This window comes from Eublepharis macularius, chromosome 15 (assembly GCF_028583425.1).
Source record: "Eublepharis macularius isolate TG4126 chromosome 15, MPM_Emac_v1.0, whole genome shotgun sequence".
Taxonomy (NCBI): domain Eukaryota; kingdom Metazoa; phylum Chordata; class Lepidosauria; order Squamata; family Eublepharidae; genus Eublepharis; species Eublepharis macularius.
This window is the reverse complement of record NC_072804.1, coordinates 44164119-44190505: the sequence shown is the minus strand read 5'-3', so window position 1 is coordinate 44190505 and position 26387 is coordinate 44164119. Positions and strand designations below refer to the sequence as shown.

Genomic DNA, 26387 nt, shown 5'->3' with positions numbered 1-26387 from the left:
TCCTCCCCATTCATGGCTACAAAGTTCACATGATAAGAGAACTATATTTGTAGCTGATTTTGGGATAGTTTAAGTGAACTCCTAAGGAGAGTTATGCCTGTCTAAGCCCATTCAGTGATTGTACAACAATGCTGCTTTGCTTAGGATCACACTGAGTCTCTCTACATGAGATCTCTTACACGAGGACGTTCAAGTGTAGGGAGATGCAACGTTAGCCAGGAAGCACTTCTCTACAGGAGGGTAGTTTAAAAGGACAGAGCTGGCAGAAATCACTCCTCAGAGCAATCCTCACCTCCCAGTAGGGGAGGAGAAATTGACAGAGCCTTCAGGGAGGCGAAGATGAAATTAACAAACCTTCTGAGGAGCGATCTCTGCCTGCTCTGTCTTTTAAAACTACGCACCCTGGTTAACATCCGTCTCCCTACACTTGAGCGTCCTTGTAGAGAGATGCACTGTTTTGTGTGGAAATGCAACCATAATATGAGAAACATAGTTGTTCATTATAAGAAACACATTCGCTTGGAAGTAAACATCCATGGCTTCAAATCACAAGCTGTCCACATTCCCTTCCTGTCCCACACATTTAGGACTACGGCCTTAACGTAAATCTAGTTAGACGATGGAAGAGTTCTCACTTTAGTGCTCTGTGGAGAATACGTGGACAGTGGAACTAGGAGAGGCAGCCAAGACAAAAATGTCTGTGGCTGAGAGCAACAGCAGTGGCACTTCTTCCTGTGCTGTCAGGATAACATGAGAAGCCCCGAGCCAAGCCAGAGGAGTAGCCTTGCAACATTAAGCCTGTTACCAAGGCAACGTAAAGCGCCTGGCACAATGGATTGGTTTAAACAAAGCTGATGCAACTCATTACTATAAATCTTTTTTTTTCATTTTCAAATTAATCTCTTTTCAGAACAAGGATTCATATACACCATTTTTTAAAAGTTATTAACTAATTACAGTCCTTAGGCAGCCTAGGATCCCAATCCAAAATCTTTTGGTTATGCATCCAGTCTGCCTTTTGTACTGCAGAATTATATCTGCTTAAAGACAAAAGGCAGATTTCCATTTCGCTCTTTCTCTGTCTGTGCAAGAATAGGTATTTTATTTACTTACTGCACTTTTCTCCCCATTGTCTACTGGGGACTCAGAGTGGCTAACAACAGTCTCTTTCTCCATTTTATCTTCACAACAACCCTGTGGGGTAGGTTTTGCTGAGAATGTGTGACTGTCCCAAGATCACCCAGCAAGCTTCCATGTCAGAGTGAGGATTCAGACCAGGGTGTGCAAGCCTGATGCCCTAACAACTACTATATTGTAAACTACTGCTGTAGTGAGCAGGATCACTTGAAAGTGGGGCAGTCCTGTGATCACTTATTTGAGCCTTCTGAATAAAAATGGAGAAGATCAGACTTCAGCAAGTGTTTGAAACTTTGCAGAAGCAAAGGATGGCAATGTGGTGTTTCAACATGAGATGTTTGAATGATATCAGTGTTTCTAATTGAAGAACTGAAAGTGCTGTAGAGCTCAGGCAGCTGGGGGACACACAACAGGGAGTTCAAGATCACCTGTATGAATCCACTTTGGTGAGATGCAGAACAGCAGCTTTAGCAGCTGTGAAAACTTACCAGGAAGCTTCAGGACTACTTACGATTTTTTCCAATGCTTGCAGCAAGCTAATGAGTTGCTTTCAAATTCACAAGCCATCTTTTTCATTTTATATCCAGACCAGCAAACTAGGGCTAGTAATCACTGGTTCTCTCATCCATGATTGCAAACTGTGATTTGTTCCCATGATAAGCCCAAGCCATGGTTTGGTGGTTTGCTGTTTTACTGTGGAAGAGTTAAGCAACCAATTTGGTACCTGAGAAGAGATCACATGGATAGGCCTGAAGCACCTTCAAGGCTCATTTAAGTAGCATGAAATGAAACCAAACTGCTGTCCATAAGCTAACATTTTAAGGAAACAATCTGAATAGAGAGCTCATGTGGTGCAGTGGTTAGATTGTCAGACTAGGACGTGAGAGTCCGAGGTTCGAATCCCAACTCTGTCATGGTATCTCACTCGCCTACCAGTCTAATCTACCTCATAACTTAGGTTGTTGTGAGTAGAGATGTAAAATTCCCAGAAATTTTTAAGCCACAGGGGAAATTTTTCCCCCCTTTTAGGGGGGGTGGGAATGAACATTTGGGGGGAAATTGAAATATATGCAGTACTTACTGTTCTTTCAAACCTAAACTAATTTTTCTGCTTTAACAACATAAAATGCATCATTTATAACTTAGCATATAAAATTGCAATATTTGACATGTTTATGGAATTAAGTATGCCTTAGTTTTCTACAAGGAAAATTGCAAATATGGCCGATACTTGAGAGAAAACAGCAACCTGATTCAACGTCTGTTACTTTGCACATGTGCCTTAATTTTTGCTGTCTGAAAAGTAGAAAAAAATAGGAATTAATAGAAAACACAAGCTTTGTGGTAAATAACATAAAATATATTAGTTGAGCAGGAAAAAGGGTCACATGCAGTGCAATCCTAGGTAGAGTTACTCCAGTCTTAGCCCATTGATTTCAGTGGGCTTAGACTGGAGTAACTCTGCTTAGGATTGCACTAATAAAGGGTCAGTAATAATAATAATATCTGCACAGCTAGATGTAGTTGCAGCTAGATGCTGTGGCTACTGGTTAGAGACAGCTAAGTTCTTAATGAAACTTTCAGAGTTTTTCTCTCAGGCTTTGGCCCAGTTTCTACCTCACTTCCTTATAATCCACCCCCCCCCCATAAGGTAGGGCGGTATGCTACTTGTTACCCTATCTATGGGTATATGTGTCACAGTGGTTTGAGGGAGAGGTGAAAAGGTCAGCCACAAGGAAAGAGTTAGGTCAAAAGGACAACAGAAGGCATGTAACATTTGAGAAGCAATGAAAGCCTTGGATTAGGTATCTTTCTAGAAGCAGAAATGCATTTTGGATTTCTTTCTCTCTTGCTTGCTTGCTCTTCTCTTCTGACCTATAAATCTTAAGTAGTAACTGAGAATATGAGGAAGAAAGTAAGAATTCAGGCCAGAGAAAGTCCTCAAACTACAAAAAGGGTGATTTCCTATAAGTTGCCCAAATTCCCATGGCCTGAACTGAAAATTTAGCTAAAATCAGTAAATTTTCCACTGTTGAGTCTGTTAGCAATTTAGAGACTTAAATATCTGGTGTAAAATCTATCCAGTGTAATGTCAGTGGTTTGATCCATTTCTGTCTCGCCTTGTACCATGGACATTCAAATAAAACATGGGTTACATAGGTTACAGTTCCGATAACACCCAGACCACGGCCACAATATCTGTTTGAAAAATGTATACCCAGAATGCGGCCTGCATTTTGGATTTAAGAGCTGTATAAGTTTAGAGCACTGTCCACCTGATCTTTAAAAGCATTTAACTCATTCTGAAAGAGAAAACATTTCACAAACATTTTTTTCAGTCCTCCAAATCTTCAGTTATTCCATTTTTTAAAAACCTGGGAAAAGGCCTCGAGAATCTTTTCCCCATGAATTTCCCCATATTTTCACCATGCCTTCACATCTCTAGTTGTGAGAATAAAATGTAAAAGGTGAGAATGTCCCTCTGGGGAGAAAAGTGGGGTATACATATCTAATAAATAATAGAATAAGGCTACTCATGGAAACAGCTGTATTTCCAGTGGTTTGAAGCACACGGAAAAAAAAGAATTTGAAGAAGATGCTTTTACTGTTAAACAAAACAAGTTCTACCTGTCTGGCACTTTATTGGCTGAAGTCAGAAGAGTGATTATTCTGTTCTCAGCCTGCGGTGGAGGAGCCATATGTAACGTTTATGTAAGTGTTCTAAATTGTAGGTTAGATTGTATCATTACATTTATTGATATAGTAACCCAGACTTGGTTCTTTAATGCAACTCCCCCAGTGCTAAACATTGTCATTTCCACCCAGATGGCTATCATTAAAATATGCCTAGCGATCAGGTTCCAAATGCTGCAGACACATGCCACGTGCCAGGTTTGCAGGAAAGTTAAAATTTCTTATCTGCACCTGTTAAGGCTCAAGGCTTAATGGTTAAAGCTGTGTTTTCCAGATCTTTTTAAGATGTGAGGCTGGGCTTTCCATTGCCATTGGAAAGGTGGAAGCTACTGTACAGGCAGAATTTTGCAGAATTTAAAACATTAGTACTAGAAAGCACCCCCACCCCATTTCAAGAGATAAGCTTGTTATTTGATTAGGAAACTAGTCTGATTGATGGAACAGAATATTCTTTGGATTTCTTTGCTGGGCCGTTCTCATGTGCATCTGTGAATGTTTGTGATTTTTGATTTCCTTGTGAAAATTGGGAAAATGTATCCATGTACCCTTCCGGAGAGAAAAAGGTTGGTTTTTAAAAAAATAAAACCTTCTCTCTTGCACAAAATAAACTTTTATTTTTATAAGAAGCGTATCGGTTTCATATTATTTCTAAATCTTGATGGTTTCAAAAGAGTAGTTCTCAATTCTTAAAGTTACTTTACTTAAACCCAGTCACACAGATCTTCTCTCAGGCTTCACACACAGTTTGCCTGCTTTTGATATTAATTTCTCTCTCATTTACAAGTAAGACCTTTTCTCAGGTGCACACACAGTTTGCCTGCCTTTCCCTGACTGGATGGTCTTTCACAAACACACAGTTCAGGCTTCCACACAGGTTATATTTCTCTCAGACAACATACACAAGGTCAGGCTGCACACAGCTTGCCAGCTTTCTCCTGACTAAATATTGATCTCAGAACTGCTTAAAAATACTCAGGCTGCTCACAGCTTGCCTCTCTTGCCCTGACTCAATCTTTTCTCTCCACTTTCAGTCTAAAACTGCATTCACTCCACCCACTCTCAGTCATCAACCAATCATATCACTCACTCATCCCTCTTTTTCACGCACACACCCCACTCTTCATCTATACCACACCGAGCATTTAAAGACACATACACACATTTACTTAAAATCATTACAGTGAGGCTTTTTAATTCTAAAACCAGAAGTGTTTGGGGGCATCTGTTAATGTGATTTCCTATCTCCCTTTGCCCACCCCAAACTTGGTGTCTCTGAGGACTGGAAATTAGCCAAAAATGCCTCTTTATAGGCAACCATCAATTAACTCCATGCTTTATGATGGAGCATAAATCATGAGCAAATTTATGAGCAAATTGTCCATAAAATTATTTAATTTTGATCAAAGTGTTTCATCATCTGTCCTGGTGGGTGAGGAATCCAAATTACACACTTTGAAAATTTCCAGCTCATCAGAACTTTGGCAAGTCTGGATTTCCTTGGCATGATATTAAGAACTAAACTTACAATAACCCAGTTCTGCTTTCTTGAAAAGCAATAGCCCATGCCCTCCCATTCCAGTAAGGCAGGTATGACACCTCCCTCCTGCCTAAGAATCCTTCTTTCAATTTAAATGGGTCCTCAGAGGATATCATTCTTTGTGATTTAGGTGCTATTAATTCAGATATAGACAAATGTAGGCCTGTTTGTCCCTAGCAATTTGTGGAACCCGCCCTTTGCAGGCAAGAGTTATCTTGATGATACTTAACTAACCTGATATCTTTTCTTAAATTTTCTCTGCAGTTAAAAAAAGCCAAGATGCAGGATTCGGGAGAACAGATGCTAAGGTGTGTAAATACATGAATGAATTTTTCTAGCAGCACATGTCAGTGTACTAGGTTGGAATGAATGAATCTGTGATACATGGTCTGCCAAGCTCAGTATTATCTACCAGAATCTCTACAGTGGTTGTAGCTGGAGATGCCAGGGATTGAATCTGGGACCTTGTGTATGCAACACATGTGTTTTATTCCTGAGCCATATCTCCTTCCTGATACATCAGTGATTCTCCTCTGCTCAGGCAGCTTGTAATAGTGCTCATGTCTGTGTCAATCTTTCAGGCAAGTGAACAGCACAGACGGTAGTGATCAGAAACCTGAATCCTCAAGCCTTGGAGCAAACCTGTCTATGTCCAGCGAAAGTAAGTGGCTTCTTTATGTTTGTAGTTTGGTTAAAACAACAGTGGGGCTTCATGCACCCAAATTGTGTGCAACCCCACCCCCCTTGCAGCTTTTACGTATAGACTGTATAAACTGTATTTGCAAGCTAGAGAGGCACATGGGATCACATGCATTTTTTTTATGCGTTTCCTCCACAGAACCCCCTTTTAGAACTCTTTTGAGGTTGTTTTGTTTGGTGCTATATAAATGACTTTGTTCATCACTCTGAGCGGGCACTAATCTGTCCAGAAGGGTGGTATAAAGGTACGCTGTTGTCGTTGCGGTTGTTGTTATTATTATGAAGCTTCCTGTCTGTTATGAAACTTTGACTTTTAAGAACAGAACATTTGTGCCTCAAATGGGCATGTTTATTTTTCATTCTCAAATTGCCACATAAATTGCTGCATAAATTTCTCACATCCCCTGAACTGGCTTTTTGATGGAGCAGCTGTGAGTTCATCATTTCAGCAAGATGAATTGAGGAAGCATTTGCCAATAATTTTTATTTTTTGATTATATTTATGCCTCGCTTTTCTTCCCGCTGGAGACCCCAAACAGCTTCTCTTCTCCATTTTATCCTCACAACAGCCCTGTGAGGTAGGCTAGGCTGAAAGAGAGTGAGTGGTCCAAAGTCATCCCTCAAGCTTCCATGCCGGAGGTGGGATTTAAATCTGGATCCCTAAATCTTAGTTGGACAATCTGACTGCTGCACCACACTGGTTTTAAAATCTATTTCCACCAGTGTAAATACTAAAAGATTTTGGTGCTTTGGCATGACTTATAGGAGGGATGGGGAGGCTGCCTGTTTGAATTGTCCTGTCATCTTTTTGAGGAGATTCTTGCATACTGGGAAATGCTTGTCTGCTATTGCAGGAAACACTTTTTTCCTTTTGTTTTTAAAAAAATCGAATGAAGTGTGGAAAAAAAAGCCAGGGTTATTTTGTATTGCCTCTTCCCTTTAATATACATATTATTGTCTCTGTCTTTGATAAATCCCATCCCTGTCCTTATGGAAAAAAATTCTCATACCTGGGAGCTAGCTACCAGATCTTGGAAACGGAGTAAACTTTGTGCAGTAACTTAATTTGGACAGAGAACCTGTTTTACCTTATACACAGAGTAGTGTGTATGTTGATGTAACGGTGCACAGCTGACACCATTGATTTGTGTTTAAGTTTTGAGAAGATGATTAAAAAAATTTTGTACATAATGTATATGCATTTTCCCCACAGTTATGCCATGCCCTGATTACATCTCAAGGTCACCAAATGAATATACCTCACAGATGTATTCTGCAAAGTAAGTTTAATACTTTAGACCAGCATGTTCAATGTTGTGTGTGTGTGTCTTCAAAATATTTAATACTGTTAAGCTTTCACAATAGGTAGCTTGATGGGTGAGGGGCTGTTCAGATAATTTCCATGTTGAAGGCTGTTTACATTCATAATATGGCATTTGCTGTCTGTTCAAGAGCATTTTTGTCTGTAATTCCTTAAAGGAGTCTTCTAAATCGGGGGTGGAGCACATTGCCCTTCTGCCATATAATATAGGATCCCTGAGAGGGGCAAAGACTAGAAGTACAAAATTTGCGGGCTCATGTTGCCAAGCGAGGTGTTCCTGAGGCGTACTAGCAATATTCCTGTCCTGGTCTCTTGCATGTGAATGTAAGGGGGGGGGGCAAATGAAGATGGGCCCAGAGAACTGTAAAGTTCATAGTAAATGAACACAATACAAAAAGAAACCAGACCACAGAAGTCATAAAGGAAACATTTAAGGCACACATGAAGCTTTGATAAACATCACAGTCCTCTCCTGAATTCTCAAAAAAATTAAAGATGGAACCAAATGACTCTGTGTGGAGAAAGCATTCCACAGAAGAGGTGCAACTGCAGAAGAGGCCCTGCCCTGCCTTCTGAAGGTGGAGGTAGCCAAATTGGTGCTGTTGTCAAGGATGGGTGAGTTTGGGGTGGATTGGGCCTCCTCTCCCCAGCACTCCTTGGGCTTCCTGATGCAACACTGCTGGTCGCTAATAATCCTTCATAATGGCAAACCATTTTCCTTTGTCCCTGCTCTCCCCAGGCCATATGCACATATCCTTTCCGTACCTGTATCAGAAACGATGGCCTCTTACTCTGGGCAGACTCAGTACCAAGCGCTGCAGCAGTCGTCTCAGGCGTACGCTGTGTATCCTCAGACAACCCAAGCCTATGGACTACCTCCTTTCGGTAAGCAGGAACTCTTGTGGCTAAGGTGTCAAATGATCCATTTGGGAGCCAAGTGCACAGATCCCCTTTTGCTTCCTATGGACTAATAAAAAGAAGCAAGTCTAGGTTGCTGGCGGATTCACTTATAAGTCTTGCATAAGAAGCTGAGCTTGGTGAAGCATGAAAGCGTAACAGGTTGGATCCTGCAAGTCTGTTCCACTAACAGTAGAGCTTTCCTCCACTTCAGGGAGCCCTTCTACTGATATGAGAGGCCTGGAAAGAATTTCTTGTGATAGTGTAAAGGCTCAGTGAGTCAGGGGAAAGTTCCATGGTTAGTGGAACAGATCCATGGGATATACATGGGATATCCATTTGTTTCTGATGAAGATCAGGGAAAAAAGATGAAAAAATGTGTTTTTCTATGGGATGAGAGAGGTCAGTCCTTAGTATAATAGTGGCTGGTTTTGACCTCACAAAGATAATTGCAATTTCCAGAAAATGGCTGTTGTGTAGATTGGGGTGTGTGTGAGAACCAAACCCCCAACACTCTTCTTTTGCCATTCTTATAGTATGGGCCTAACAATTATGTCTGGTACAAGACAGTGGAATAGACCAATAGTCCAGTAGCACCTATAAGACTAACAAAATTAGTGGTAGGGTATGAGCTTTTGTGAACCACAGCTCACTTCTTCAAGACAATTTGTCTCCTCAGCTCTTTTGATTTACATTTTAAGGAAGCTGCTGGGATTATTTGGTTAATGACCTTTCAGCATTTCTGCGGTTACGATCTCACCTACTATACATAGGCAGCTGTTTCTAATGCAGGATTCAAACAGCTACTGCAGAGTTGGACAATTCTTGGTTTTACTAAGAAAATAACAAATTCTCTGCCCCCACTGTTTTTGCAGACAACAATCTAGAAATACGCGGGTATTCCAATCCCACCCCCCACCCCCATCTAGGAACCAGAGGTAGTAAAGGTGGGGTAGAACCACTGATGAACTTTCCCCTCTGTCTTTTAATACACCCCTATTCCTCTGCTGTTCTGAATCGCCGTGAGCCACCTGCCCATCTAAATGGGACCAAGTACTGACAGCTAAGCCCCACCTTTTAAATGGGGGGGGGGGAGAGAAGCTTAGATTTTACCACAAAAAAGTTTGCAAATTATTAACCATAATTGTAAACAAAATATTTATAATTATAGTAGCACTTATATTACATAGTTCAAATTACTTTATATATATTGCCGTAGTATTCCTTGCAATAGTCCTGTAAGGTAAACCGGTATTATTTCCTCCTAATGCAGACAAGGAGCTGAGGCAGGAAGCAGCAGAAATTTGCCTAAGGCCACCAAGTAGATTTTAAGGCTGAGGAGAGAGTTGAGCTTCCGGTTCACAGCTCACATTCTTAGCCATTTCACGATACCAGCATAATAAATTAAAGATATTTTTGCATGTCTACCAAATGTACGGGATGAATTGAAGTAGCAGAATGGTAGTGTACGAGATGCTTGACTTCATAATGCTCCAACCCTCATATTTCAAAATGCACTACGCCGCAACTTCCACAAATGGTTACCGAACCAAAACATCTTTGATCTTCTGTTCGTTGGGTTGGATCCTGCCTACCAGCTCAGTGGTTGGAAGCAGGAGGCTATTCCCACCCTCCATTCTGCTGCAGACCTCCAGCTCCCCCTTCATGTTGTTCCTAACCGTTCCTCGTCTACCAGGAGCAATGTTGTGGAGGGGGGGAGCATTTTGGGTTAGAGCTGGGGAAAGCCAAGCAAGTCCCACTCCACTGATGGAAATCCTTCTATCAGGGTTAATTTTAGCAGGATCCAGACCACACACAGTCACTCTCTCTCTTTTTAAATATTGCTCATAAAAGTGTCAGCATAATAACTTGGAAGGATTGAGTGAATCGGGGTGTTTATGCAAGTTGCCCGCGTGCCCTTTTCTGGTCATAATTTAGCAAGCTATTGAAAGGGGGTTATTTTATATACTCCTCCCATGTTTAGGCAATCATGCACCCTCATCATTATTTCCCTTCCCCCAAAGCCAAAAAGTTTCTTTCCAGCCTTCCTGTCAGTGGCAAACATTTCCCCTCAGGGGTAGGAGTGCCAAACAGTCTCAATTGGTGCAGAAAAATATTTTTGTATAGAAATCATTCTTTTCTGTTCTGTTAAAAGTCAAAACTATCGCAGAAGAAAAGAAAAAAAGTGATATCAGGGCAGCAACCAATTAGAGCTGACAATGAATGCAAGCAAGCAGATGTGAAAGGCATATTCTTGGGGAAGGGTAAGACAGAGGTCAAGGGACTGCGTCCTGGCAGTGCTGTGTAGGAACCACCGCAAGCTAGAGAGTGATGTACACTTCTCCTTAGCACCAGCTTTCTCTGCCCTGCTGGCCCTTTTTTTGTTTCTTGGAAAGGCTTGCAAATTAACCTTTATCACCCCCTTCCATCCCCTTTTAAACATTGGCTAGCTTCTTTTTAAAGAAATTATTTCCTCTTTCACTCTGCTTTCTTTTCTAGGCCTGTACTTCAAAATTAACAATTCTCTTTGTTGAGACAATGGGTGCCCACCTCCATTTGCGTATGCAGGCAACACACCTTCCATGGGAGCAAGTGCATGGCATTTTTTTTGGTTTGTAACTGGTGCCATTTATCTGATTCAGGTGCACTGTGGCCAGGTATGAAACCTGAGAGTGGTTTAATTCAGACTCCATCTCCAAGTCAGCACAGTGTTCTTACCTGCACTGCAGGGTTAACCACAAGCCAGTCCAGCCCAGCTCATTATTCTTACCCTATTCAAGGTAAAGGTCAAGCATGGTTTTTATCTACGTACCTCTCCCCTGTAGCCTGGTCCTGAAACCATGAGGGACGCCAGCATGCTTGCCTTGTGGGGATTTTGTGCATGCTTCTCTGTGCCTGTGTCAGCCGTGCTTTCTTTCATCTTCCTCCTCGTAGCTTGCCTTCCTTTTCAAGTGGTTTGGGGACAGATTGGTCGACATCATTTCCTCTTACCATGCTTTTAAACCTTCATCAAGGTGGGAGGAGATGAAGTGACAGGGAGGATGGGTGTGTGTCATGGAGTCACATGCATGTCACCGTTCAGCATGCTTGTGTTTTCCTAAAAGTGTGAGACTTCAGTGATAAAAAAATACCTCATGGTTAGCATCACCATCCACCAATAATCTTCATGTGATGCCTGTAAACCAGCCCCTTCCCACCTCTGAGGTGAAGCGAACACTCTCCTTTGTAACAGCATCCAGATTAATGGATGACAGTGCTATGGAAGGGTAGTGGCCCGTGATTGTGATTTATTGATGACTGTGGGTCTTCTAAGGAAACTTGGGGTGGGGGAGGCAGGGATGAGGTATCCTTGGGCAAATTGAAAGTTCATAGGGGATTATCTATAAAATGAATCAGCAGCATTTATTAAAAATTACAGCAAGAAAAGAGGTTTCCTTTTAACTTCAGAGTTTCACCTCTGATATCGATTCTAGTTTGTTTGTAGTTGCTTCCAGTATTGGAGGAGGCCCGAGGAGACCTGGGTTCAAACCTGTGCTTAGCCCCAAAACTCACTGGGGGTGGTGGGGATACAAGGGCATGTCGCTGAATTGCAGTCTAACTTAGCTCTCAGGGTTATGAAAATGAAGTGGCAGTGGTATTGGGGAAGTTATGTCCGAGCTCTCTAGAGGAAGTGCAGATTAAAAGTTTAAGAAGAAAAAAAAACAATACTGCAGACACACCCCAGCTACAGACAGATGGAAGCCATCCTGGCTTCCTAGACTAAATCAGAAGGATTGGATCTTTAGACAAAGGGCTAAAGGACTAAAGATGATGGATGATCTCTCAATTCCATCAGCAGCTGAGGTGTCAAGGGATGTATTCTGCACCCACCACTTGCTCATCGAGATGGTAAAAGATAGAGAGGCACACTGGCCACTCCATCTTTTCCTCTGACCTCCTGTCGCTCTTACAAGATGTGCCGAGCTCCACAGAGAAGACACAGAGCAACACATTGGTGGTTAGGGCCTTACAGGGGCGGGGTGGAATAGGAAAGGTGTTGGAGGACGGATCAAACGTTTCAAGTGCAGCAGCTCAGATGGCACTGACTCATGAAGGTGGCATGCAAATTGCAAAACCTGTTGGTCTGTGGTGTGCAGTCGTTCCTGAGACAACTTGCATTTCATTCATCCTCTTTGTGGTGCCCTTCTGTGATTAGCGCTAACTGTGTGTTGTTTTAACCCGTTTTCCCTTATGTACAGTGATACGAATTTAATGTGCACCTACTGTCGGAGGTTTATTTTATTATTTGTTTACACCCTGTCTTTCTGCCCTCATCAGGGCAACCAGGGTTGCATATAGCAAGATGTCAGAAGGATCTCTGTTTCCTTGCAAGCAGAGAGACAGGAGAGGCGGGGAAATCAACCTTAAAGCACAACACAAAAGTACCAGTTCAGTAGTGTTTAGAGTGCTGGATCTGAGAGACCCAGGTTCACTATTTAACCATGGTTTTATTTATTTTTTATGTATTGACTTCATTTATACTCAACTTTTTTCCTCAGTGGGGATCCAGTGGCTTACAATGTTCTCCCCATCTGAATTTTATCCTCACAACAACAAACCTGTGAAGTAGATTAGTCTGAGTGTTTGTTATTGGCCCAAGGTCACCCAGCAAGCTTCCATGGTGGAGTGGAGGCCTCAAGCCTGGGTCTCCCAGATCCTATACAACATGGGTTGAGGAAACCAAACCACATTAAAATGTCATCTCTGAAGGGAGAGGGGCTTCCTCTGCAGATGAAATCAACAGAAAACAAGCCAATTTCTTCCCATTTAGTAGGAGACTGCATGCAGAGGTGGAAACAGATGACCCTGTACTGTGTGGCTGTTGCTTAGAAATGACCCACTGGGCAGCATTAACTGTAAGCGACCTGCTTGTCCTGAGCCAGAGGGGTTGCCACATCTTCTGGTTATCCACAGGTTGGGGAAATGTGGTTAACACAATGTCTCCCAGGCAGTTGGGGCCCACAGGGGACAAATTCCCTCTGTGTTAGAGATTATTTGTTGATGTGCTTTGTTAACTGGAAGCCATGTGGGTAGGTAGCTGTCTGTTTCCACCCACAGTTACAGGTGCTGGTGTGCTTCGTGCTCCCCCTCCCAATTCCATATAGGATAAAAACTTCAATAAGAATTGAAATCTACCTCTGCCCCCTTCCCTGACACTCATTTCTTAAGAGCTGGGGGAGAGCTAACAGTTTTCAAGTCATGCTCAATACCAGCTGGGCAAAATGATACAATTTCTGTCCCATTCCGGTTGAAACAGCATTTTGTTTTGTAGAGGTAGATATAATAGCCTCCATTTCCATCACTGATAACATCCAGTATTAATCCAGCGCCAGCGTGAATCCTCAGATTTCATAGGTTTATCATTAGTTTCTTTTCCTCCATTGGTGCCTGAACTGTGAGAAGAATGTACTCCTAATGATCTAGTTACTCCTATACAGCTTTCTCTCAAGCAGAAGCAAAACTGTTATCAGCTTGGGTCACCCTTAACTGAAAAATTTGTTAATCTTGCAAAGCTGACATTGGTACCAAATGTTGGGAAGGGTCCAATCCACTTTTTAAAATCAATCTCACTTGGTTTCCCTCCTTACTGCAAGCCCCCTACCCCCAATTTCACTTGGCTTTCCCCCATGCAGTTTCTATGACCCCCACACCAGCACAGGTGGGGAGGCTCTTTCTTTTTCACCAGCAGAAAAGCTGGGTGAATTGAGTGGCTCTTGAAGGAACATGTCCTGGCAAAGAAGAACTGCTGTTGCTGAGCAAGTATTTCCCAGCCACATTGCATGTTGAAGTGACTTGATTTGTTGATTTTAAAATTGGAGTGGGGGTGTTTTGCAAACATTGGATATCCTGAAGCAATATGAGTATCATTACAGTTGAATATTGCATGCCCAGCAGCCCTTTCTATAACTGGCTTCTGTCACTTCTGGGGACAGGTGAGAGGGTTGTGGTTTTCCCCCCTTTCAGAGGTTGCATTAAGAATTATAAGCATGAAGGTATTGCTACAGTAATGAATTCAGCTTTGATAGTGCTCTACTTATTGCAGAGATGAGCTTCCCATTACAAAACTGGGGCACATTAGCCAGCAGACTTCCTGGAAGCATTTCACCGAGTGATAAAACAGATTTCCTAGAATGATGTGATTTTATGTTATATCAGAAGTGGGCTGCCCACCTTTGGGAATTAAATTGTTTGCTTAGATCTCATTGAGAGCTGTGGCATGGTCCCTGTCTAACAGGCGCCTCTTGTGTTTTGATAATAAGCCGAATGTTTAATATTTAAATTCTTAACTAGGACAATTGCAAAGAGCACTGAGTTTTGTAGAAGCACAAGGGATAAATGTGACGAGAACATAGCTACAGATGCAGTTCTTGGTGGGTATGGAAGGACCAAATCTCCCACCGCCACTATTTTTTAATTTAAAATCTAACAGAACTGAAATGCATTAAAATATGGTGCAAAAAGATGAATAGTGTAGGCAATAGAATTGGTCAGTATGCTGTTAGTCTCGCAGAAAGCTCTTTTGAACTATCAGTTGGAGTCAAGGGTGCCATGGAAGCAGTGTCTCCCTTCTCCTTTTGTGTTTGGACTCCTCTTTGAGCTTTTCTTGAAACGCGTTGACACCAAGTCATCCTGTTGGTTTTTTACAGCTTCAAGTACCAACGCCAATTCAATTTCCACCTCCTCAGCAGCAGTAGCCTCTGCAGTAGCCAGCATCTCTCAACAGGTACATCTTCCTCCTGTAGAAATAAACCTGCACGAAATGTATATTATTCCATAGTATGCTCGGTACTAGGGATAGCCAATTTGAGAAGAAACTATGGTATTTTTTTTAAACCTTGATCTCTGGAAAACAATTGCCATTTTGGGATTGCATCATGGCGTTCATGCTAGATGTGTATTTCAGCCGCAGATTAGAAACCAAGCTCAAATATTCAGCTGCTGTGCTTATATATAGCATTTTCACCACAGGGCTGCCGAGAGGGGCTGTACTAGGGGTACAAAATTCCCGGGTTCTTGGCATTCTGCTCATCTAGGGAACTGGCCAAGGTGCTGATGGTGGAAAACAGAAGCATGCAGGTTCTTTAGCATGTTTTTCTGAATGGGGTGGTGGTGGTGGTATGCTAGAGCAAATCTTTGTCCTGACCATCATGGTTTACCAGATGGGGGAGAATTACATAATTTAGAGGGAATTAGAATATAGAAATTGCTTAATAACAGCAACTTTGATTTTTTCGCTTTTAACAGGAGTATCCTACATACACTATCCTTGGCCAAAGTCAGTACCAGCCATATTTCCCAAGTTCTAGCTTTGGAGTGATCGCACCAGCAGACAGCAGCACAGAGAATTCCACCTTAGCAACAACCACGTATCCTACTGACAAAACAAATGCCATGGTGCCTACTCAGACAGCGCAGAGACATTCCTCTGGTAATGAGGGCAGTGGGGGAGAGGACCGATTTCCAGGTGTTTCTGTGGGCTTCTTCTATAGAATTTCTGGCATGTGTGCTGGGGCAGAGGTTGTGGGGAGGGGCTCCTCTATGGAACGAGGACCATTTTTGTTCCGCAGAAAGTCTCGCTGCTGATTCGTCTCACCAATAACACCTCCCCCCCACCCCCAGACATTCGCAAGGCCCAACGTTCTTTGGTGCAGCTGCTTCCTGCCTTCAAGGATGGGAGCTACAAGTTAATCTTGAATGAACACACACAGAAAACTTCCTTATACTGAATCAGACCCTTGGTCCATGAGGATCAGTATTATCTGCTTAGTCTGGCAGCAGCTCTCCAGGGTCTCAGGCAGAGATCTTTTGGATCACCTACTGCCTGGTGAGATGCCAGGGATTAAGCCTTGGACTTTCTGTGTGCAAAGCTGAGGCTCTAGCTCTGAGCCTCAGCCTCTTCCCCATTTTATTGTGTGTGTATGTGGTGCCCTCAAGTCAGAGTTGACTTATGGCGACCCCTGTTGGGGTTTTTAGGGCAAGAAACTAAAAGAGGTGGTTTGCCATTGCCTGCCCCTGCAGCCCTGGTCTTCATTGGAGGTCTCCCATCCAATTACTAACCAAGGCCGAGCTTGTTTAGCTTCTGAAATCTGACAAGATCAGGCTCACCTGGGCTATCCAGGTCAGGGCCCCCATTTTATTAAATTATAACATATTCAATAAGTTGACATTCCCATTGTGATATTGGTGAAATGCAATGACAAGTTATGGGGTTTGGGCTTGGCCTGAAGGCTGTGCTCTGTTTGTATCTCAAGATATGGAAGGGGGTTTGGAGTAGGTGAGGCAGAGACGTGATTCTTAAAAGCTTTGTGGTTTCTGTCTGTTTGAGCTGAGTAATTGAGCAGAAGGCACCACCTTCAGCTCTGTGGATCAGACATATTCCTTGTTCAAGAGCTTCTAGTTTCTGTAGGTTTCTAGCTTGAGGCAGATCTTTTAAAAACATCTGTGCAGAGCTGAGCAAAGTGTCAGTGAACCCATAAGAGAATGACTGGGCCTGTTTTGTTGGGAAAGTAACAATATTTGGCATTTATATAGCACTTGAATTTCTCCCCGTACCCTCGCCTTTAAAGGCCTGAATTTCTTCCCATACATCCACTTACCTATGCCTTTAAAGGTCTGAATTTAGAGAATGTTTTGGATTTTGAAAGGTATATTTAAATCCACTTGTGTATGGGCAGAGTGGATGTGGAAAACTTTTAGGCTGCAATCCTAAGGTCCACTTTCCAGGCATAATATAGGACTTACATCTCAGGAGACCTGCTTAGGATTGCTCCCATCATCAGTTAGTGTATTGTTTTGGGTTAACTATGTAGCTTGTTAGTCTATGCAACAGTTTACTTCTAGGAAATGAAGTAGCGAATGCATTGCCATGTAGGTGTAGCTTAGATTGCTGTAAATATTAGCAAATCAGAAGGCAGTTGGCACCGACTTTGTTACAGGAAAGAGGGGGGCTGATGTACATGTTTGGTGAAAAATTGCTGTTGCTGTGTCATTGTATGGGGAAAAAACCTACTGGAAAGCAAATTCTACAGTTAAAACATTTCCCCCCTATTAATATTCCAAGTTACAGTGTCTTTGAAAAATAACTACACTATAATACAGCTATTGAAAAGAAGTGTACAGCTCTGAGAAGCATATCCTTTTCTCATTTGCTTTTTCCAATCCGTGCTCAGGATATCACACTACATCACAGTGAACCCTTGTGGCTTTTAAAATGATTGCATTGTTACAGTTTCTCTACATGACACATCTGACATGTGAAGAACACGTGTTGGGAGATGCAATGGTAGCTGGGAAGGACAAGCTTAAAAAGACAGAGCTGGCGGCAGGGCAAAGGCTTTGTTATACACTGGAGCTGTGTGAAGGGGCTGTGAAATGCCAGAAGGGAAACTTCAGCCCATTATAACCTCTCCAGGTCCAAGCCCAGCTCTGAAAGGCAGCTCCAGCCCATTTCCATTCTTCGCTGACCTCTGGTTGCGATCCCCACACAGCTTTAGACTGGAGAGGTGAATTTGACAGAGCCTTTGGGGAAGTGAAGATGAAATTAACAAACCCTCTGAGGAGTGATCTCCATGGACTCTTTTTAAACTACACTTCCTGGCTAACATTGTGTCTCCCTACACTTTACGAACACGTGCCGAGTTGTCTTGTGTAGAGAGACTTTTAGAGAAAGTAGATTGTCAAATGTGTCTCCCCACCCAGCTTTAAAATTCTTATAATTGTACTGAATATATGAATTACATACTTTTGTCCCTTCTAGGAGACCCATCGACGAGTCCATCATTGCTAAGAGCAACAGCTAGTAAAGATCTCGACGAGCAGTCCCGGAAAAACGTAACAGGGAAAAACAGAGGCAAGAGGAAAGCAGACTCTTCTTCACCACAGGATAGTGAACTGGAAGTTGGTGTCTAGCCCTTTTCCCTAATCTTTCTCTGACTACAAAGCTGTAACAAAGTGTGATCTCTTTTCCTTTCTGGCAAACAATGTGATACTTGAATGGCTGTATAAAAGCAAGATAGGGGATGGAACTCTAAACAAAAACGGAAGAATTCAAACGACTTGGAAGTTAACTGTAGAGATAGATGAGAAAAACCTCCATAGGGAAATCTGTTGATCCTGCAAAGGCAGAAAGCCAGGCCCCTAGTAGCTATACTTGGGCTAGCCAATCCAGAGGCTTCACGCTATCTGCCAGTCACAGGGATCAGCGCTGCACACCCTTTCCCCCCCTTCTTCCCTTGAAGAAGTTGTGTAGCTTGAGCACAGTCGATTGTTAGGCTAAAATCTCAACACCCTGAGGTTCTCGTTTCGAGTCTCTGTCTTCTAAGAATGGAAACCATCAACATTTTAATAATGTAGTTCAAGGCAGTGTTGTCGTGCCTGTACAAGACCCACAGACACAAACTCTTAGATTTAAAAATGTTATGAAGGAAATCTCAGGCACTGTTGACGAGCTAAAAAGGTGTTTTTGGCAGTTAAAAAATCCCCCCATTTAACCTCCCGTTGTGATTTCTTCCTCAGAGAGTGTTCCTCTGGGACTTGGATGAGACCATCATAATATTTCATTCTCTTCTTACTGGATCATATGCCCAGAAATACGGGAAGGTAGGCATTGTTTGTTTTGTGACAGCATTTCTCAGTTGTCTCTGTTGAAACCTCTGTTGGGATCACTGCATTTTCTCTGTCATCTGAGTGGAAAATCTCATGTTACACAAACACAGCTTGGCAGAGGAGGATTCCTTGATTTTTGTCCCAGCGACTTTGGTTTAGAATTGCTTCCAGGTTTTAAAAAGTCTCTCTTTTTTACATTAGAAATGTTGATGACTTAATCTGAAAGCTTTAATGCACAAAACCATTGCTTTTGTTCTCTGTTCTAGGATCCAACTCTAGTGATTGGCTCTGGTTTGACTATGGAGGAAATGATTTTTGAAGTAGCTGATACACACTTATTTTTCAATGACTTAGAGGTATGTTTTGCCTTCCGAATTCTCATAGCAGATGATGAGTAACATATTGATAATTATTGGCTTTGAAGAGCAAAGGTGATGTTACAAGGAATCAGTATTAACTGAAACAGCTAATCTTTGCCACATCCTTGTCCCTTTGTTGTCTGTGTCTTACAGCACCCTCAAAATAAATATGTTCACTTAAAAGCCTTTCGTTTGTGTGTTCTGATATAGGAATGTGACCAAGTCCATGTGGAAGACGTTGCATCAGATGACAATGGGCAAGATTTAAGGTGATACATTTTGATTTTGTGTACTTCATTCTGTCCCATATGCTATGAGTGGGTAGTGTGAATGACTGTGTTTTAAAAGGGGGAGGTTCCTTTTCATTTTGTTTTCTGCAAACTTCACAAGCATACATGTTACTTGCATGTGAAATGGTTCAAAGAGATGCTTTTATAAGGGACTAGAAAAAAGGCCGCTGTGCAAATAAATACAATGGGCTCTAGAAAGCTGGAGCTGGGGAGGGCTGGGGGGGATGGTTAGGAAGAGCTGGCAGGTGGGGGGCAAGGGGGGTCTGGGGAGAGGTGATAAGCAGGAGGGGTCTGCAGAGGGATGGCAGGTAGGGAGGCAATGGGGTTTTGGGGAGGGCTGAGAGCCAGGCGGGGTGTGGAGGGGAAAGGCAGTTAGGGAGGCAATGGGGTTTTGGGGAGGGGTCAGAGGCAGGTGGGGTGTGGAGGGAAAAGGCAGGGAGGGAGATTATGGGGTTTTGTGGAGGGCTGAGAGTCAGGTGGGGTGTGGAGGGGAAAGGCAGGTAGGGAGGCAATGGGGTTTGGGGGAGGGCTGAGAGACAGGTGGGGTGTGGAGGGGAAAGGCAGGGAGGGAGGCAATGGGGTTTGGGGAAGGGCTGAGAGACAGGTGGGGTGTGGAGGGGAAAGGCAATTAGGGAGGCAGTGGGGTTTGGGGAAGGGCTGAGAGACAGTTGGGGTGTAGAGGGGAAAGGCAATTAGGGAGGCAATGGGGTTTGGGGAAGGGCTGAGAGACAGTTGGGGTGTGGAGGGGAAAGGCAATTAGGGAGGCAATGGGGTTTTGGGGAGGGCTGAGAGACAGGTGGGGTGTGGAGGGGAAAGGCAGGGAGGGAGGCAATGGGGTTTTGGGGAGGGCTGAGAGACAGGTGGGGTGTGGAGGGGGAAGGCAGGGAGGGAGGCAATGGGGTTTTGGATCGGCTAGCGGCGCGCCGCGGCTCCAGGGGCCTTGGAGGGCGGCGGCGCCCCTGGAGCCGCGGTGCGCCACTCTCCTCGGACCGGGGCGAGACGCCACATGAGGAGCGCTGCTGCTGTGCAAAGCCCCGGGACTTTGCAGAGTGGCATGGCGCAGCTCTGGGGGTTAGAGGGCAGCGGCTTCTCTCCTGCCGCGGCTCCTCCGGGGCTTGCCAGCACGCCACCCTTGCCGCCCTTCCCGCGCCATCGCGGGAAGGGCGGCCGCCGTGCAAAGGGCGGCCGCTGCGGGAAGGAGCGCTGCCGCCGTGCAAAGCCCCGGGTCTGTGCAGAGCAGTGCGCCCGGCTCCAGCGGGGCTGACGGAGCAGCGAGCGCGTTGCCCCGTCACTTCCAAAAGCGGCGTGGCTTGGCTCCGGCGGGGGTCAGAGGGCGGCGGGCTTCTCTCCTGCCGCTGCGGCTCCCCCGGGGCTTGCCGGTGCGCTGCCGCTGCCGCCCTCCAACCGGGCTGCGAAGCCTGTGGCATCGAGCGGCGCCCTCCGAAAGCAGCCTACCCGGCGTGCTTTTATGCTGGTGTACCCCGCCCAGGCGCACCAGCATCAATGTGAGTCATCGGATAGACGCTAAGGGAATTATATAGTAGGATAGGGACTGTAGACTACACTACTGTGTGCTATTACTGTAAGTATGTTCCTGCTGGCTAGCTTCCGTGTCATTTAATACGTTATGTCAAATTGCTTATGTTGGTTTCAGCTCTGTATCAGATTTCTGCTTGTTTTCAAATTTCTGCCACCTGTACCCTCTTGTATTCTGTATCAAATGTCCCAGCTGTTGATTGTCTTGAATTACGCTGTGTAATCCATCTTGAGTCTCAGCGAGAAAGGTGGAGTATAAATAACATAAATAAAATAAATGCTAAAAAATTCTAACTTGGAGGTTTTGTTTTTGGTTTGAAAGAGGGGAGGGTCATTTGATGTTGGCAGCAAGGGCAAAAGCTGGCCAATGAGAAATTGGTTGGTCCCCCCCCCTGCCCCCAATCTTCTAAGCCCTTCTTGTCAGTGAAAGCAGTCTTTCATACTGGCGGGGGGAGGTGGAACTCTTGGCAAATTTCTTCATAGAGTTTCAGACCACCTCTCTTCATGTTCCGTAGCAATTGGTAATCAGGGCAAGGAACTGCATGACCACATTGCGCGTTTACTGGCAGGCATGCCCTTCCAAAAATGGTCTTGCCCGGTTGTTTTGGAATGTCCGTTCAAAGGTGTGACTCATTCATGCAGGAGTGTAAAAATATCTGCAGGTTAGTTATAAAATGGATCCCTACAATGAGAAATTAGTTGAGGGGGAGTCTTTATTTTGTGAAGCTTCAGACTCAAGACTCTTCTTTTGTAACTCAGAGTGCACGTGTGTGTGTTTTGTCACAGCAACTATAATTTTTCCACGGATGGCTTCAGTGGCTCAGGAAGCAATGGCAACCATGGTTCAGCGGGCGTCCAGGGCGGAGTGGATTGGATGAGAAAACTGGCTTTCCGCTACCGGAAAGTGCGCGAGGTCTATGACAAATACAAAAACAATGTGGGAGGTGAGTGCAAGTCACATGTATGTCCCGGTGGCAAGTTGAGGCTGTGAGCATGAAGCCGAGAAGCTGTTTCTTATTTGGAAAGCGTTCTGTCATTGTTATTCTGTTACTGCTTCGAGTATCAGAGCCAGAATAGGTCAGTCATTCCTGCAAGGAAAAGTGGAATTCATTCCATTTTTGTCATTTTTTTAAATCCTGCCTTTTGTCCAAGGAGTGGAATTAACCCATGTTCTCCCCTCCCTTACTTTATCCTCACAACAATCTTGTAAGGGTGTATTCGGCAGAGAATGACTGGCCCAAAGTCACCCAGCAAACTTCCCGGGTTTTGGAACCCAGCAGTGGCATCCTAAGTAGAGTTATACCCTTCTAAGCCCACTGAAGTTAGAGTGCTTAGAAAGGTGTAACTCTGTTTAGGATTACGCTGTAAGTCTCCCAGATTCTAGTCCTACACCCTGCCCACTTACTGTGCACTGACTTTGCTATCTTTGAATATATCGTCGACATTAAATGTTGCACAAACCGAATCTGAATTTGATGGAACTGAAAGACCAGTTGACAAAATGGGAGAGAGATCACCCAAATGAGCTTATATTATCATACCGTCATTTCCATATTTTTTTTAAAAGGATCTTTGTTCTATGTGTATCCTGTTTTTACATGAAGCTGTCATCCTGTCACAGAAATAGGGATTAGAGCACAATGTACCTCAGTGATACATGTGTATTCTAGTGAACTTTATATGAACTTGATGTAATTTTTTCTAACAGGTTGTATAACCACACAGATATTCTTTTCATCTTTGGCAGCCAATTAAAAATAGTGGAGAGTAGCAGATAAATGGTTCTCTAGCTATTAGAATGGACCAATGATGATCTGTTCACTTAAATTTTCCTGTCATATGATTGAAAACCTGAATAATTAACTAAATCTTAAACCAATCATAAGTTTATATTGTTGTCACGCGTAAAGGATCATAGATTTCTCATCAGGTATCATATGTCAATTAGTATAAAGATGCTACCCAGCTAAGGAGTTAGGGTCTTGCAGGGAGAAATCTCATGAAGATCAGGTGAGAACATTCTAGTTATCTGTGTGTTGATTGAAAATTCAATGCATTTCATAGTAAACTTGATTTTGAATCAATCTTAGATTTAATTGAGAGATGTTAAGTAAATTAATCCTTGTAGCTCGTATCTGTTCCATTTTTATTGTCTCTGTCTTAATAGTACTTTATATTTTGATACCTTGCTTTATTAAAAAGATTAGAGTTTATTTCAATAAATGATAAATATTAAATTCTAATGAGAAGTCTCTGTGTCTTGGTGAGATTACAAGCAAGAAGAAGCCATATAAATCATTTGTACTAATTAACGGATTCTCCAAAAGAGACATCTCTGTTTTAGGTCTCAATTCATAGGGCCTAGAAAGCTGCTTAGAGTTGTAATATAAATTTTGACACTGAGGAGTTAGAAAGTTCTAATGAGACGCAGATAAACGTTCCATTACAATCCCAGTTGCTGGTAAAGCCGATCCCTGTTCGGCTGAAGTAATGGTACAGCGTTTACTAGACCCAGACCATTCACTGGGCCCTGTTATTTCCAGGGCTTCTTAAAATTTATAGTTATGTAATGTCTTTTTTGTTAATCCATCTGAATGAACAGATTATTAAAAAATGTAAACCAGCATATTTGAAAACAGTAATACAAAACTTATAAACAACAGTTACAAACTTACAAACATCAGTTAAAATCCAGTAGAGTGCCAGTGCTGCAGGTGAACTGATCTCTGGCCTGGAGATAAGTTGTAATTCCAGGAGATCTCCAGCCACTACCTGGAGGCTGGCAACTCTACGCGGAGCATGCCAGGGCCCTTGCTGCCCACCAGCAGTGGTTCCCGCCTCTGCAACTGGATGCAGGAGCATACCAAGGGGCTTCCTGCCCCCCTGGCAGTGCTCCCTGCCTCTCCAGCTGCCTGATTCCGCCCCAGTTGGACGGAATCGGGGGCTGCAGGGTGCAGGAGCACACCAGGGGGCTTTCTGCCCCCCCAGCTCTCCCCACCTCTCCAAGTGCCCAATTCTGCCCCATTCTCAGCCAAATTGGGCATCTGCAGGAAGCAGGAGTGTACCAGGGTGCTTGCCACCCCCGCAGCAGCTGGCTGTGGGGCACAGGACCATGCCAGGACCTTTGCTGCACCCTCTCCCGGTAGCACACCCTGCCTCTGCAGCCGGCTGCAGAAGCATGCCAGGGCTCTTGCTCCCCCCTGCAATGCTCCCTGCTCTGCATCTGACTGCGGGGCGCTGAAGCACGGCGGGGCCCTTGCCACACCCCTGGCAGCTCTCCCTGCCTCTGCAGCCAGCCATGGGGCCAGATTGGATGGCTGTGAGGTGAAGGAGTGCTCCAGGGATCTTGCTGCCTCCAGCAGTGCTTCAAGCCTCCAAAGCCACCTGATGCGGGCCATAAAGGTGGCAGATAGGTCCGGCATGGCAGCATTGCCCTCCCAAGGACCCACAGCAGGGCCCCACTAAATCAGTTTTCTAGAGCCCATTGTATTTTTTCTCACAACGGGCTCTGTTGCTAGTAATAAAATAACAATAAAACCCAAATCGTTAAGAAATAAAACCATTGAAGGCACTCTGGAATTAAAAAGAAAGATCTGACCAGCTTCTAGAAGAGGAAAAGTGAGAGGTTATAAGTTGGATTTCTTGGGACACAGAGTTCCACAAGCTGGGAGCTGTCCCAGAAAAGGCTGTGTTCCACATGTAAAGCAACTTCATGTCTTAGTAGAAGTACACAGAGTAGGACACCAAATCATTGCATTTAAACTATTCTGGTGTGATGTGGTTTCTAAAAATCACAAATTTGGATCCAAGCTTCCATTATTACAATAGGATGACTTAAAGTTCAATGTTTCTAATGTCCTTGTCTGTCTGCATTTTAATAGCTCTCCTCAGCCCAGAGAAGAAGGAAGCTTTGCAGAGATTAAGGGAAGACATAGAAATGTTAACAGATTCCTGGTTGGGAACAGCACTGAAGTCCCTGCTTCTCATTCAGTCCAGGTATGGCAGTGAGAGTCAACTGACTGGGCCTTTTATAATATTGAACAGGAATAAAACTGGGCTTGTTCCATCCATTGAAATAGACTTCATGGAGTGCTTCCAGGGGGGTATTTGCTGTGGTATAGCATTGCGTTGCTTGAACTGTTGTCGCATTCGAGTGGACAAACCTTATTTGGGTACTGAGCTTACCCAAATGAGGCAACATCCCATAATAATCTCTGTAAAAGCTGCTATTGATTTTTTGCAGGTCTGTGCTGCCTCCTAGTATTGTTAACAGGCCAGATGCTGCAATTAATTAGCAACTTCCTATCATTGGCAGCTTTGAAGGACTAGCACAGCAGGCCGGGCCACGATCTCTTTCTATGGCTTAATTCATACACTGGAAAAAACTGGGGTGTAATTAAACAAACTTTGACTAGACTGATGGTATGAATGCAGGCCACTCCTCTAACTGTGGTTAATTAGGCCCCACCAAGCCAGGATTTGTATGTGATTTATTGTCAACAGGGTTTCATGTGATGTCTGAATGCAGGCATCCTAGTTTAATCCTGGCTTCATCTCTGATAACCTTCAGCAACAGAGTGAAGGAACTGAAACCAGTATTTAAAGAATGAACCAGGATTTGAGTGATGATTGTCTGTGACCTGAGTCCTGGTTTCACAAACTCGCATGGTTACAGTAAACCTTCGTTTCACATTATGTCTGAACTGAGTTTCTCAATCTGTCAAGTACATCTTTTTCAGAAAGCTCAGGGCAGCACATAAGTTTCTTCTTTCCTCATTTTATTCTCACCACAACCCCACGAGGTAGATTAGGTTGGAAGAGAATGACTGGCTCAAAGTCACCACATGCTGGAGATCTGAACTCAGATCTCCAAGATCCTAGCCCAAAACCACACCATTCCACTTGCTCTTAGGACAGTAATGCTTGATACAGAAACCCTGGACTACCACCCAAAATGAAAACTTCATGTCAAATGCTCCCTTGTCCTGGTGGAACTTTAGCTTCCAAGGGGGGTGCTGTGTCGTAGCCTATTATCACAAAACTAACTAGTCTTGTGACATCTTTAAGATGAACAGATCGGTTGCGGCAGCACTTCCTGTGGACAAGAGCCCATTTCATTAGGTGCACAAAGTGTATATATATCCTGAGCGCTGAGAGGAGGAGGAAGTGGGTCAGCCTCAAAGGTCGAGCAGCACAAGAAACAGCTATAATAGTATGTCAGTCCGATGCAGGGAAGAAATGAATCCAGAATCCAGTCCAGTGAATTGGTACAA

At 43.7% G+C, this 26387-nt stretch overlaps 1 protein-coding gene across 3 annotated transcripts in view; it reads left to right on the top strand.

Moving 5' to 3' along the window:
* The window catches only part of EYA3 (EYA transcriptional coactivator and phosphatase 3), a 63297-nt gene that overhangs the window by 31265 nt on the left and 5645 nt on the right, over positions 1-26387 (top strand). For 2 of the 3 annotated variants that reach the window (XM_054999259.1, XM_054999261.1), the window contains exons 3-15: positions 5633-5676; positions 5950-6029; positions 7281-7347; positions 8128-8273; positions 10928-11065; positions 14972-15048; positions 15570-15753; positions 18082-18221; positions 18840-18923; positions 19196-19285; positions 19499-19557; positions 21901-22058; positions 24996-25110. In XM_054999259.1, coding sequence (XP_054855234.1) covers positions 5633-5676; positions 5950-6029; positions 7281-7347; positions 8128-8273; positions 10928-11065; positions 14972-15048; positions 15570-15753; positions 18082-18221; positions 18840-18923; positions 19196-19285; positions 19499-19557; positions 21901-22058; positions 24996-25110 — 1382 coding nt within the window. The remainder of the gene's footprint in view (positions 1-5632; positions 5677-5949; positions 6030-7280; positions 7348-8127; positions 8274-10927; positions 11066-14971; positions 15049-15569; positions 15754-18081; positions 18222-18839; positions 18924-19195; positions 19286-19498; positions 19558-21900; positions 22059-24995; positions 25111-26387) is intronic. The other variant, XM_054999262.1, reaches the window with a different exon arrangement.